This window comes from Felis catus, chromosome D1 (assembly GCF_018350175.1).
Source record: "Felis catus isolate Fca126 chromosome D1, F.catus_Fca126_mat1.0, whole genome shotgun sequence".
Lineage (NCBI taxonomy): Eukaryota > Metazoa > Chordata > Mammalia > Carnivora > Felidae > Felis > Felis catus.
Window position 1 is genome coordinate 21,812,773 of NC_058377.1, and position 14,570 is coordinate 21,827,342.

The window sequence follows — 14,570 nt, forward strand, 5'->3', positions numbered from 1 at the left end:
TGAATGGGGAGCTGGTACAGCTTGGAGGGGATGGGTGCAGGGGAGGAGCACTTGAAGACTGCCAGTGTGGGGGAGGGGATTGGCTGAGCCCTCGGGCACAGTGCATACATGTGATAACCGGGAGGCGTCGTGCCCCACACCAGGTGTTGGCGTACATCGGCAGGACCACGACAAGCAAACCTGGGGTATCCCTGGTCTACTCCATGCCCTCCCACAACGTGTCGCTGCGGCTGCAGGGCCTCCGGGAGAAAGACTCTGGGTCCTACCGCTGCTCTGTGAATGTCCAAGACCATCAAGGCATAAATAGGAGCCACAGCAGCAAAACTTTAGAACTCAGTGTGCTGGGTAAGTGTGAAGCACACGCTTTGCAATACCGCCCCAGCCCCCAGGGAGGTCAGGCAGGTCTCTCCCAAAAGGCTGCCTGTAAAGGTTGGAGGAGGGCAGATGGAGTGACAGAAGAGGGAGGCGGGGAGTGTAGGAGGTGGTGGAGGTGGGGGTCTGTTGGCTCCTGGGGATTGAATTTTTAACCTGTCTCCCTGCTCCAGTTCCTCCAGCTCCTCCGTCCTGCCGTCTCCTGGGTGTGGCCCGTGTGGGGACCAACGTGACCCTGAGCTGCCAGTCCCCCAGGAGTAAGCCAGCTGCCCAATACCAGTGGGAGCGGGCACCCCCATCCGCCCAGGTTTTCTTTGCACCAGTTTTAGGTGAGGGAACTTCTGGAGACAAATGAGTGTGTGGCTGGGGCAGGGAAGGATGAGAGGTACCAGGAGGGGGTGGGTGGTGAAAAGGGGAGGCAATGCTGCCAAGTACTGGGGTAGAGGAGGTGTGGTGGTGGTGGTGGTGGAGGACGAAGTACCTGTAGGGAGGAGACTGGAGAAAGAGCCTACCAGGTACAGGCAATGTGCTGGGTGTGTTCGTGTGCTGTATACTTATGATACTCGAGAGGACATATGACCTGGTGGTTCTAGAGCCAGATTAGCTGTGCTCGAATATAATAGAACATACCAGAGGGTACTGCACATAGTTAAGTAGCATGTCATTTTGCGGATTAAATAAGTGAATATTTGCAAAGCACCTAGAACGGTGCATGGCACATAGTAAATGTTACAGAAGTGTTGGCTACAATCATTATTATTTTGTGGAAATGTTTCAGTTAAACATATATATTACGTGACTATTAGGCCACAGGGTAAAATATATTTCTTCTTACTGTATGTTCAAAAGATGCATTGCTTTGGTTTTTTATTCCAGTATATAAGAATGAGATATGTAATAGATACCTGCACAACTACAATCTAACACTATAAAAAGGTTATCTATCAAAACATATAAATTGTCTACAATTGGTATGCCCACCATACTGTTATTCCAAAACTATCTGCTCCACCCTTTCTTGGTTCTTTAAGACACCACTAACGAGTCATTTGTAGATTCTAAGTCATACCTTCACCAAATGCCATGCACTATAGCAAACTGTTATTCAGTTGAAAGGCATGACTTTTTTATTTAATTTAATTTTTTTTTTTTTTAAGTAGGCTTCACGACCAGTATGGAGGCTTGAACTCATGACGCTGAGATCAAGACCTGAGCTGAGGTCAAGAGTGGGACGCTTAACCGACTGAGCCACCCAGGTGCCCCAAAAGGGATGACTTTTTAAACAGCTTACCACTTATAAATCTTCTGTGAGTGAAATAAGTCAGTCAGAGGAAGACAGATATCATATGTTTTCGCTCATATGTGGATCTTGAGAAACTTAGAAGACCATGGGGGGAGGGAAGGGGGAAAAATAGTCACTTATAAATTTTCTGGAACAAATGCGGTATTTGGATGTTTCCAGTTTAAGATTCTTGAACAAAATATATTTTACTATACTGGCAGTTTACACTGTTCTAGGTTATGCTGCCTCTGGTCTTTTACCCCAAGTGCTCATCTCTATCTACCCTCTTCTACTCAGTTCAGTCCACTCTACCTTCAGGATCCACCTCCTGAAAGCCTATGACGACGTGCCTTTCCTGTGTATGCCTGAAGCACCATGAGCTTAATGTCAACGTGTCACACAGACCTTGCTCACAACCCTGTAACTGGTGCTTTTGTAGTCTGACTCTTTCACTGGAAGGTGGACACTCTGACGGTAAATGGTACACTGCAGCATCTCTAGGACCTACTGCACAAGGCACTCAAATATTTGTGGTGAATAATAATAATAATAATAAAGTAAGTCCCTATTTCAGACTTCAGTATTTGGAGAAACCCTGTGATGAAATCTGTCAGCTGGGTCTGATGAAAGGGAATGGGTAAGATCTCCAAATCCTCCCACAGATTCTTGCACTTTAGCCAAGAGTTAAGCTCCACATCTTTCTCCTGCTTCCTAAGGACAGTGGAATTCAAGGGTCCAGTCCCGCTACGGCTGCCAAGAAAGATATCAGAAAGATGCTCAGAGTTCTAAAGCAGTGGCCTCCCACTGGGGTATTCCTACTCTTTCATGATTAATCAAGGCATCATAAAACCTTAGGGATTCCTGGCATTTCCAGCTGGCATGTATTTCTTACGTGTAAAGCTTGGCCCCTGAATTTAGAATAACCAAAGCAATATAGGTTAGGGATATTGGTTTTCTTTAAATGTTAAGTGGAATATTGTCTGATCATCAACATTCTCAAGATACATTTGATAAAATCTACAGATAAGAATTTTGCGTGGATTTTTCAGATTCATAGTACATTACTGAGTACATTTTACAGTCAATGCTCATTTTATTCATCCCATACTAGATTTAATATTTCCTATATCCTATTAACATCCTGTAAACTTTCACCTATAACAAAAAAACTTTAATGTCCATTTTAAAATGTTCAAGAGAGTACAAAAAGTCTTTTGGGAGCACAAAAACAAACAAAGTTTGAATATCATTATTCCAAAGCTGTTCTGGCCCATACAGTAGCCACTGGCTACATGTATATGACCATTTAAATTAAAATTAAAGAAAATTAAAAATTCAGTTTCACACCGTCACACTAGCCACAGTTCAAGTGTTCAATAACCACCTGTGGCTAGTGGCTATTGCTCAGTGGCTGACGGACAGTGCAGACAACAGGACACATATATCACAGAAAGTTCTATCAGACAGCATTGTCCTAGAAAATCAAGAATATGACACTGTTTGCCCTAGCTAACTGAGATTATAAGACTTTATTCTGTGCACTAAAAGCTCTTCCTCCTTAGTAGGGTGGACCATTTTTCTTTACTTTTATCAAGGTTCCTCCTACTGTGGGGTAAAGAGACAGGGAGGGCAAAAAAAAAAAGGAACTTTGAGCTTCCCTTAAAGGTTTGAGTATGTAGCTAAGAAAACTGTTTCGTAAAATAGACTTCTTTAATATTCCAAATAACAACTTTTTACCTGCACTGTTCAATATGGTAGCCACTAGCCACATGTGGCATTTATAATTTAAAATTAAATTAATTAAAATGAAACACAATTTAAAATCCAGTTCCTCGGGCACACTAACCACATTCCAAGGTCTCAACAGCCACAAGTGACTGGTAGCTATCACAATGAACTGTGTTAGATATAGAACATGTCCATCATCACAGAAAGTTTTATTACACAGCACTGTTTGTACTATGTGCTTTCTAAATTCTTTTTTCTTTTTATGTATCATCTTATTGAAGGATCCATAATAACTTCATTCCACTCTTCACTAGATTTCCCCAAATGCCAAGAAATAAACTCAGAAGACTATTCATCCAAAGTTTTAACATGTGCTTGTTAGACCCTTACCTCCTAAACTGAAAGACTGTAAGTGTATGGTCGGTAGTCCAAGATGGTCTATGCCTTTAAGATACACATCAAGCCTCTATCAGACTCACAAGCAGGCAAGCGTTCTGGAACACACAAGCCTCTGGATGACAGTGGCACGGGAACAACAGAAACAGAATATGTAAAAAATGGAAGCAAACAAATCTGACCCAATCTTTCTTGCAAACGATTTGAGTGGTATACCATATTTCTCAGAAATCTTTCAATGACAGTACAGAGGGAACGTCTTGTCTGCAAACACCAGAGAAAAATCCTCAGAGGTGGGTGGAGTCTATTAAAATGCTACACAGGGACACAGGTTATCTGCTGGCTTCAAGCCATCTTTACCTCACTGGTTCTCACAAACAAATGCCAAGGCTTGAGGGCTAAAACGAAAGGTCAATATGTAATTTGTCTGCTAAAGCATGAATTTTGTTCTAAAGATTACAACAATTACTAATGAATAAATCTAAGCAATACCCCTAAAACACTGATCATTTTGGTTGCTAGGCAGAAGACTCCCTACCACTTTTAAATTTGTCTGATGAGCAACCAGTACTGATCCAGCAAACACAAGCTTTTTAGGTCATACAATCACCTTGCATTTCATCTCGAGGCAGAGCTAGAAGTACACATCTGTTTCAAAGACATAAAGCCAACTCTCAAGAGGCAAATTTTTGGAGAACACCCAAAAATATGGGACTTGAGAATGAGTTTTGCAGTGCATCAGATTAACTGACTGAAGTGTGAATACAGCATCTGGCTCAGAAGTGAATGCTTTCATGAATGCCAAGTCTAGATAGATCTTTCAACTACTACAGTATGGACTGTGATGAGATCTCTCCCTCCTTTGAAGTCATCACACTTATTGTCTGCTTTAGTCATACGACACTTAATCAAATACTGCCATCACATACCATCCCTTGTGTTGTCCAGCTTTAACTCTTTGATGTGTCTATACATACTTCAACTGCACTGTAAGCTCTTTATTTATCCTAACATCTAGCATACAGCCCTGCACATAGTAAGCACTCAAGTTATTTGGTGAATGGAGACATGATGAAAAGGCCTATAGAATAAGAGAAAAATCATGCAATCACCAGACAGAAAACCACCCATTTGTTTATCTGGCTCCAAAATTAGGCTGGAATTGTTAGTGGACGGATTTTCTTCTGGCAAACAAACAAAAAAAGCAGCAAAACTTCAGAACCAAACAGTAATCTGTGCAGTAAGGCAGCATCAAACACATCCATTTTATCCAAATGACTGAACGAATACCAATAAATGGACATGTCGGACTTCAAAATGAAACTCTTTGCAGCAACAAACAAATGTTTATATCTGACTTTAAGCTAAAACCCTGTGCACTTAGAAATATACACATTCACTTAGCATGCAAAAATAGTACTTTGGTAGCAAAATCCAAGAGCTATTAATTTCAAAATTTACAATTTCAATAGATAAGAAGTCTAAAACGCAGTCCAAAAAAGGGAAGTGATGTGTTTTTCAGGTTATTCAGGAAGGTAGCCAGGGAAGAGGCTGGGATGGGACTCAGCTTTCTGATGCCTTCTTGTGATGAGATGAAGGCTGCTACCTCAACGTACTGAAACTATGATTAAAGGAAAGTTTCCTGGAAAAACCGAAGTTCCTATATACCTCTTCCCTCCTTTCAAACTTAGAAGAAATTGTTTACTGAGTTTTCATAATTGCATATTTCAAATGCATTGAGCCAGAAATTTAATGGACACACAGGATATTCCTTCCCTGTGACCCTCTGACATGAATTCACTTTTAAGTGAGCACATTAGTCCATACAAAAACTTCCTCATGGTCCATATCTACTGTACTTTTTCTATTTTGTGAAATTCAAAGCACAAAAGATTGCTGAATTTCTTTTTGCAGTTCTCATCAAGACAATAAAGTAAAAGAAGAGCTTTCTGGTTGTGCCTGGGCAGCTCAGTCGGTGAAACGTCCGACTCTTGATCTTGGCTCAGGTCATGATCTCAGAGTTCGTGATATGGAGCACTGAGTCGGGCTCTGGGCTGACAGCATGGAGCCTGCTAGGGATTCTTTCTCTCCCCCTTTTTCTCTCAAAAATAAATAAATAAACTTAAAAAACAAGAAGAAGAGATTTCCGAATTACTCATTCTGAATAAGCATTTCTGAAACTGGGATCTAAAGATTTGCTTTCAGGTATCTGAGACTCCCTGAGAATTTTTTAAAGTTGTGTTTTTATTTTCATAAACATACTCTGGATTACTTGGGGACATCCACCTCATAACTGTGTAAGGCTACGGTCTCAGTGACGACATTTGCTTCTGTGCTTAAGATTACATTTATACTAAGTCTTCTAGAGGGAGAGAGCTTAGTATTCAATGCAAAATTTTTCAAACTGGGTTTCAGTCTATGTCTTTGAGTTAAAGTTTGAGTAACACTGATCTAGATCTCTATACTTTCCAAAGTTCTCCTTCTAGACTGTATTTGGTAAATTTAATAAATATGTGTCCAGTGTCTACTATGTGCTAGGCACGGAAATATGGCAGTGAATAAGAGAAACCAGAACTTGTCCTTACAGAGCTTATATTCCGGCAGGAAAGACCAACATTGTTAATGAAGAAATCTGGTTCCTTGGTTGAAATCACTTAACAAGTAGAGAAAAAAAAATACATACAGTTATCTGCCCTCCTGTCACCTACAACTGTTGATCAGAGAATCCACTGTCATCAACATGTTCTCAAAATATTCTAAGAGCTTGAGGTCAATTTGGTCTTATCTGTTTGACATCAGGTGAACAGATCCTCTTTTAAAAATTCTTCAGAGGGGGCAGCTGGGTGGCTCAGTCGGTTAAGCATCTGACTCTTGATTTCGGCTCAGGTCATGATATCATGGTTTGTGAGTTTGAGCCCCGCTTCCAACTCTGCGCTGACAGCATGGGGCCTGCTTGGGATTCTCTCTCTCTGCTCCTCCCCTGCTCATGCTCGCTCTCTCTCTCTCAAAATAAATAAACATTTAAAAAATTAAAAACAATTCTTCAGAGAAGCTCAATCTCCTTTCCTTGCTTTAGGTTATGCTTCTCATAAGTGGACAAAGACACAACTAGCTATTTCCTGGTTGTTTGAGAAACAGTTTTATGGAGAGATTTATATTCATTGAGGTTTTGATTGCACAACACTTTACCCTTTTGATTGGGAAATTTCTATGGACAAAATCAATCAAGCCAAAACAGTTACAAATGCCTAAGTACACTTCTAAACTTATGAAAAGTTCTTGGGTGGATGCTAACCAGCACGGTGCAAAAACTCCCAGAAATTTAACCTTAATGACCTTGAAATTGAATTTATAACTTTATTCTTTAATAGAACAATAAATGAGATTCAGAACACAGTGGCTCCTATTAGCTACTACTTTAATCCTGTCTATAAACTACTACTTTAATGACACCCTTGTTAAGGGGGTATAAAAAGAGAGGGTGGTAAGAAGACCTAAATGTAAACATTATCAAGTAAACCAATTCAATTCTGTAATTGGGAAGTGGGTGCCAAATTCCCTGAACGACAGTCAATAAGTTTGAAATATCTTAGTTTCTGGACCAAATTTCCTAAGCAACAATGTCCCGGGATGAACACTACTTGAGCCAAGATCTCTCCAACTTTGGAACAATCTCCTCCCTTAGCGTGATTGTGATTGTTCTCACTGGGTTTTTACCCAAGGAGCTGGGGGGGAAAGTGCCATCCCTACCAGAAGAGAAGTACACCGATACTATGACTATTAACAAGAAGTAGTTCATTGAAAACTGGGAGAAAGATTCCTACCAGAATCTTTTAGCAGACACTATGACAAGGGAACTAGCTTACCTAAAAGACAACTCCCTCTCTGCCAATAATACAAATCTGAAAGCCTAAAGGTCAAAACAAACAACGGAAAGATAACCTGGCTGGCGATAAAAATTTCTAGCCCAAATTAAGCCTCTGTACCTGAACACTCAGATCCACAGATAGCCAGATGCACACTGAGAGCTTTACTTTTCACCACATCCGGCACAATAACTAAAGCAGGGAAAAACTGGCTTTCGTGAAGGAGCTTAGTCAGAAACATAGAAGGGCCTCAAGCCAACCTAACTCTGGAGACATCGACACTCTACAAATTCCAGACCAACTCTCAGCCAGGCTAACTTTAATTGTGCCCCTAACTCCACGATAACAATACACTATCTGACTACAACCGAGCCTCTTCAATTCTCCAAAGCATCTCAAGTCTTATCCTTCGAAGCTCAAGTTAGAAAAGCAAGGCGACTGACACAAAGGCCAGTCGTCCAAAGGCGCTTTTTGCGTGGCTCTGCACTGCCACTCATTTGAAAATTCCTAAACTGAGGGCTCACCGGCCCCCCTCTTCTATCCTTCCTCAATTCCGCCCCGGCTGGTAAGCCTCGGCCTGGGAGCCCCTCAGCCTGGAACAAAGCGAGGGGCCCCGGCGGTGGGGGCGAGAGGCGCCAGCGACACGGGAACTGCCGCACAGCGCACAATGAGAAACTACCAACTTCAGAGCGTAGGAACATCAATTGGCAAGAAAGAGGGGCGGCGGCAGGCACGCCCAACTTCAAACTCAGGAAACCTACGGGCTGGCGGCCATCTGGAAAAAAGCCCCCTTCCCAGGGAAAGAAGAAAAAGGCGGAGGAGATGCGAATCGCCCACCGGGCCCCGGAGGGGAGCCCTGAGCTCAGACCGGCCCCCGCCCCCGAGGCCCGCTTCCCCGCCTTCTCTCTGCCTCTGGTTCGCTGCCCCAGGCCGGGCGGCCGGTTACCTTGATGCGCTCCCGGCACTGGGAAGGGGTCCGCTCGTAGCCCAGCTCGGCCAGGGCCCGGGACACGCGCTCGTACATGGCTGGCCCAGGGGCCTTGCTGCCGAACACCGTGCCGGCTCCCTCCAGCTGCTGGTACCGCGCCTCCACCAGCCGCTCGTTGCCCCATACTGCGATGAGCGCGTTCGTCTCGGCCGGCGTCCACGACATGCCCCGGCAGGCGGCGGCGGCGGCTGCCGCAGCCCCGCCACCGCCGCCACCAGGGGAGAAGGAGACCGAGGACGAGGCGGCGCTGCGGCCCCCCAGCCCCAGCCCGAGACCCCCAGACGCCGCTGCCCCCGAGCCCGTCGCACTGCCCGGCCCGAGCGGGGAGGCACCCCGAGGCGTGGAAGGGTCGGACAGCGATGGATTTCCGTCGCTCAGGCCACCAGGAGAAGCCGGGGAGAGCACCTCCATCTTCGGGATTTTTAGCGGCGAGTTGGCGGGCAGCTCCGAGCCACAGGGCGCAGCCATCTTCCAAGCGGCCGCCGCTGCACCGCCCGGAAGTGACGCGCCCGCGCATCCGGCCGCCGCGGTCTCCGGGGCTGCCCTCGGGCCTGGCTCGCCCGAGGGCGGGCGGCTGCGGGCCCCTGCTGCCGAACGGAGGCCGTCCGCTTCCCCCGGCCTCTCTCCGCGGGCCCTACCGCGCCGCCCGCTCCTCTCCCGGGGTGAGGGGCGGGGATGAGGCGCGCCGAAGCCCCGAGCTGACGAGAAGGGTGGGGGCATGAGGGCGCTGGTGTGAGGAACAGATTGGAGCCTTCCCACTTCCTCTCCAATCTCAGCCCCCGGGAGGAGGGGTGAGGCCCGCGAGGGGGCCCAGAGTTAAGGAGGACTTGACCATTTCCCTCGCTCTCTCTCTTCTCTCCCTCCGCTCTGCCTCCCCTCCCTCTGAGCTGGCCTCGGGGCGCCGAGGCTGACGTCCAGGGCGGAGACTGGGGAAACCTGCCGAGGGCTTCTCCGGGAAGCGCCGAGGCCGAAGGAGAGCATTTCTGGGGGAGGCTTTAAAAAGCAGTTGTAGACCAGGGTTAGAGTTGGTTCGCTGTGGCTTTTCGAGAAACCCTTGCGCCATTATTTGAGGAGCAGCAACTCTGGCTCCAGTTAAGATCTGTTTTCCAGTTAGCCTGGGTAGGTGTGACCATGTGTAGAAAAACTTAGATGTCTTTATCGCGTTTGTACTTTGTAGTTTAAACATGCAGGAACTCTGGAGCCCGGCAGAAAAGTTACTTTCCAATACCATTCTCCATCATCCCTGATTTGGAAGTTGCCTCGTTTTCCTACTGTATTTCACACCCTGGAGTGTAAGGAGTTTGAAAAGACGACTGCCAATTATGGCAGCTCTTGTGACCTCTGGTAATTAGTTTATCAGCCGTTCCTGAATACTCCTCAAAGTGCTGCAGTTTAATGAACATTAGCACGCCAAAGCCAATAGTAGCTGTAAGGTATTTCAATAATCTTCAAAGCCAAATATCTGATTGTTTATCTTGAATCCTTAACTTAAAAGCCTCAGCGGATCTTTTTCAAATATGTGGAATTTTTTTTGGAAAGCAAATATATGTTAGGTTTTTAAAAGAAAATGGAGCTGAGGGGGTGCCTGGGTGGCTCAGTCCCTCAAGTGTCCGAGTCTTGATCTCAGCTCAGGTGTTGAGTTCAGGGTGGTGAGTTCAAGCCCCCTATTGGGCTCCTGCCCGGTATGGAAACAATAAATGAATGAATGAATAGATAAATAAATAAATATAGAGCTGAGGTCAGCTACACCCTAGAATCACACTAAGAGAATAATATGCTTAGAAAGCCAAAGGAGGGGCGCCTGGGTGGTGCAGTCGTTAACCGACTTGATCTCGCGGTCCGGGAGTTCGAGCCCCGCGTCAGGCTCTGGGCTGATGGCTCAGAGCCTGGAGCCTGTTTCCGATTCTGTGTCTCCCTCTCTCTCTGCCCCTCCCCCGTTCATGCTCTGTCTCTCTCTGTCCCAAAAAAAAAAAAAAAAAAAAAAAAAAAAAAAGCCAAAGGAATAAGCAGTAGGGATGAAGTAGAGGAGGTAACTGTCTCTGTTTATCATATTAAAAGGCCCCCATAGTTTTCAGTATGAAGAATCATAAAGAAGCTCCAGAATTTATGCTATATTTTCCTCTTTTTCTAAGAAAAAGATATGGTCAAACACCTTGGTGAAGAGTATGGATTCTATGGGAGTTGGGAAGGGGTTAAAAAAAAAAAGTTTGGATTCTAGAGTCGAAATGCCTGGCTTCAAATTCCAGTTGCGCAACCTCAGCCAATTTAGTTAAGCAATCTCTCAGTACCTTGCTTTCTTCATTTATAAAATGGGGATGACCTCACAGCATTGTCATGAGAATTAAATGGGTTGATACCGGTAAAGCCCTTAGAAGGGTGCCTGGTTCACCGTAAACGTTAGATGAACATTAGCTATTATCTCATTTGGGCTACGCGACAGTCCTCTCTTATGCACGATTTCACTTTCAGGGTTTCAGTTGCCAGTGCCAAAAGGCAGTCCGGAAGCAGATCGTCCAGATTTATGGCCAGAAGGTCAATAGCCTAAGGCTATCTCACAGTGCCTCTGTCAGTCACTTCTCTTCATCTCCTCGTGTAGGCAGTATCTAGTTCATCTCACATCATCGCAGGAAGGGTGAGTACAGTACGATAAGGTATTTTGAGAGAAAGGAACCACATTCACATAATTTTTGTTATAATACGTTGTTATAATTGGGCTATTGTTATTGTCATTAATCTCTAACCATGGCTAATTTATAAATTAAACTTTATCTTAGGTATGCATGTATATGAAAGAACATAGTACATGTAGAGTTGGGGACTATGTGTGCTTTCAGGCATCCACTGGGGGTCTTGGACCAATCCTCTGTGGATAAGGAGGACTACTGTAGGTTCTTTAATAGAGACTCTTTCCTTTGTCGCTTTCTCTCCACCACTAGCTTTCAGTGTCTTCATTTTCGGTTCTTTTAAGGGCTCTTATGGCATCTCAAACACCTGTCAAAGCAAAATTCACTCTTATTCCACCCAACAGTACGTTTTTTAATGTCATAAGGTATTTAATGTGCATGAAAGGGGAGAGTCATGTCTAAATCAGAGACTCCGAAGAGTTTTAAAATCACTGCTTATCCTGCTCTCATTTTCCCAGGAGCCTGAAAAAGAGCCTCCCTCCTTCTTTTGTTAATTCTGGATGATTCTCAAATCAACTCTGACTCATGCAGGAAGCCTTCCTAGATAAAGTGGGTTGACTGGGAAGTCTCCCTTCCCACAAACTTCTGTTTCTAGACATTATTTCTATATGCCCCCCCCCCTTATTCCCACAGCTCATCAGTCTATCCAATGAGAAAAAGTGTCAAAAATAAAATTTCCAGTAATATCCTGAGGTTACAATTAATTCAATAACATAAAAGCCATTAGTATGTACTACACAGTATGGAGGCATTGCTGCATAGGCAACCTGGATCATGTGCTTGTCATGCTGGCTAACAATGGCTGATCCTGGATTCCTGGAGCTGTGTGATGTGCTCGTTCAAGGCTTCATAGTTCAATCAGAATTTCTGGAATGTGTTTGAAGTAGTGTACTACACTTTTTGTGGATTCAAATGATAGCATGAGTAGATGAAAAACCTATTTGAGAGATAATGTATACAATGTCTCAAAATAATGTGCAAAAGAGGTCAGAACGATACAGAGTAATCAACCTGTAAACTGTCAACTACCTCCCTTTAATTGCATCATCCCCTTTTCCATTTCCTCCACAATCTATGCCCAGTATTTGTTTTCTCAACTTTTCTTTCTTTTTTTTCCCCCCATTGATTATCTTCCCTATGCTGTATCTTTTATTCCCATGACCTGTTCATTCCATAACTAGAAGCCTGAATCTTCCCTTCCCCTACATCTCTTTTGTGCATTTCCTTACCTCCCTCCCCTCCAGCAACCATCACTTTGTTTTCTGTATTTATGAGTCTATTTCTGCTTTTTGTTTGCTTGTTTGTTTGGTTTGTTTTTTGGATTCCAAATATACGTGAAACCATATGCTATTTGTCTTTGACTTAATTCACTTAGTATTATACTCGCTAGGTCTATTCATGTTGTCACAAAGGGCAAGATCTCATCCTTTTTATGGATGAGTAAATATTCCATTGTGTATATACCATGTCTTCTTTATCAATTCATCTGTCAATGGACACTTGGGTTGCTTCCATATCTTGGCTATTGTAAATAATGCTTCAATAAACACAGGGGTGCATATAACTTTTCAAATTAGTGCTTTCATTTTCCTTTGGGTAAGTACCCTATTGTGGAATTATTAGATTGTATGGTATTTCTGTTTTAGTTTTTTGAGGAAATTCCATACCATTTTTCTCAGTGGCTATACCAATTTACATTCCCACCAACAGTGCATGAGGGTTCCTTTATCTCCACATCCTCATCAACACTTATTTCTTGTCTTTTTTACTCTAATTTTTTTAATGTTTATTTATTTTTGAGAGAGAGAGAGACAGAATGCGAGTGGAGGAGAGGTAGAGAGACAGGAGACACAGAATCTGAAGCAGGCTCCAGGTTCTGAGCTGTCAGCACAGAGCCTGATGCAGGGCTTGAACTCACGGACAGTGAGATCATCACCTGAGCTGAAGTTGGACTAACCAACTGAGCCACCCAGGTGCCCCTCTTGTCTTTTTTATTCTGGCCATTCAGACAGGTATAAGGTGATAACCTCATTGTGGTTTTGATTTCCGTTTCCCTGATGATTAGTGATGTTGAGTATCCTGTCATGTGTGTGTTGGCCATCTGTATATTTTCTTTGGAAATGTCTGTTCAGGTCCTGTGCCCAGTTTGTAAAGGGATTATTTGTGGAGTTTTTGGGTATTGAGTTGTATAAGTTCTTTATATAGTCTGCATATGAACCCTTTTCAGATGTATCACTTGCAAATATCTTCTCCCACTTAGTAGTAGCCTTTTCATTTTGTCGACGGTTTCCTTCACTGTGCAGAAGCTTTTTGATGTCGTCCCTGTAGTTTATTTTTGTGTTTGTTTCCCTTGCCTTAAGAGACATATCTAGAACAATGTTGTTATGGCTGATGTCAAAGAAATTACTGCCTATGTTCTATTTTAGGAGTTTTGTGGTTTCAGGTCTCACATTTAGGTCCTTAATCCATTTTGAGTTTATTTTAAAAGAAAGTGGTCCAGTTTCATTTTTTTTGCATGTGGCTGTCCAGTTTGCCCAGCACTATTTGTTGAAAAGACCATCTATTTCCCAGTGCATATTCCTCTGTGCCCAGTGTTTGTATTTCCAACTTTTGTCTGAAGCCTCTCCTAATCAGTTGGACAAAAGTTCTCCGTCTAGTACCCACTCACACAATTTAGCATTTCACCTTAATGTTTTCTGTTTCAAAAGCTTTATTCATTCTGTTATATACTTACTCCCTTGCTGTGTTTTATGACTGTCAGTGTGTTTGCTGTTTCATCTTTTTTTCCCTTCATATTCCACATCAAGTCCTGTTACCTCTGAAATCTTTCCTAAATCTGACTTCTCAACTCTAGCCTCCATCATGTCTTTCCTGGACAACTGGACTTTCTATGTGCACACTTGTCTGCTTACACAGTAGCCAAGGTGAATTTGGTTTTTTAAAACTTTTTTCTTGTGAAATGTAACATGAATACAGAGGAGTATATGAAACATACATGTACAACTACTCTATGGTTTATTATAAAGCAAATAGTGCATAGCCACAATAAAGTCAAAGAAATAGAATGTAGATAGCACTCTAGAAGCTTTGCCCCATAATCCCTTCCCAATGTTAAGCCCTTATCTCCCTTATAGAGATAACCACTATACTGACTTGCCTTTCTTTATAATTTTATCACTGTATCTCATCCACCCAAGCACTGTCAGAAAGGAATGTAGGCCCACCTTGCCAAGCTTCCAACTTTTAAGGAAGGC

General features: G+C 43.6%; 2 protein-coding genes and 1 long non-coding RNA gene across 7 annotated transcripts in view; 2 read left to right on the plus strand and 1 right to left on the minus strand.

The window, feature by feature from the left end:
• The window catches only part of MSANTD2 (Myb/SANT DNA binding domain containing 2), a 32,032-nt gene extending 22,423 nt beyond the window's left edge, over positions 1-9,609 (minus strand). For 2 of the 4 annotated variants that reach the window (XM_023239250.2, XM_023239249.2), the window contains exon 1: positions 8,591-9,487. In XM_023239250.2, coding sequence (XP_023095018.2) covers positions 8,591-9,352 — 762 coding nt within the window. In that variant the 5' untranslated portion in view covers positions 9,353-9,487. Of the gene's footprint in view, positions 1-8,590 lie in introns of all 4 variants that reach the window. The other 2 variants (XM_023239252.2, XM_023239253.2) reach the window with 1 other exon arrangement.
• Positions 3-755, plus strand: LOC123380383 (endothelial cell-selective adhesion molecule-like). Its single transcript, XM_045038478.1, has 2 exons — positions 3-345; positions 546-755. Exons 1-2 carry the CDS (start codon positions 204-206, stop codon positions 725-727), a joined length of 324 nt encoding a protein of 107 aa, XP_044894413.1. The 5' UTR covers positions 3-203; the 3' UTR covers positions 728-755.
• Positions 9,157-14,570, plus strand: part of LOC102899619 — a 32,260-nt gene continuing 26,846 nt past the window's right edge. For both annotated transcript variants that reach the window (XR_006586072.1, XR_006586073.1), the window contains exons 1-2: positions 9,157-9,294; positions 11,102-11,264. This is a non-coding gene — a long non-coding RNA (uncharacterized LOC102899619). The remainder of the gene's footprint in view (positions 9,295-11,101; positions 11,265-14,570) is intronic.

What these genes read in the sequence shown, in the direction of transcription:
- LOC123380383 (XM_045038478.1), top strand. Translation starts at nt 204, where the DNA reads ATGCCCTCCCACAACGTGTCGCTGCGGCTGCAGGGCCTCCGGGAGAAA. An exon ending in TTTAGAACTCAGTGTGCTGG is followed by an intron (nt 346 to 545) that starts GTAAGTGTGAAG and finishes TCCCTGCTCCAG; the next exon opens with TTCCTCCAGCTCCTCCGTCC.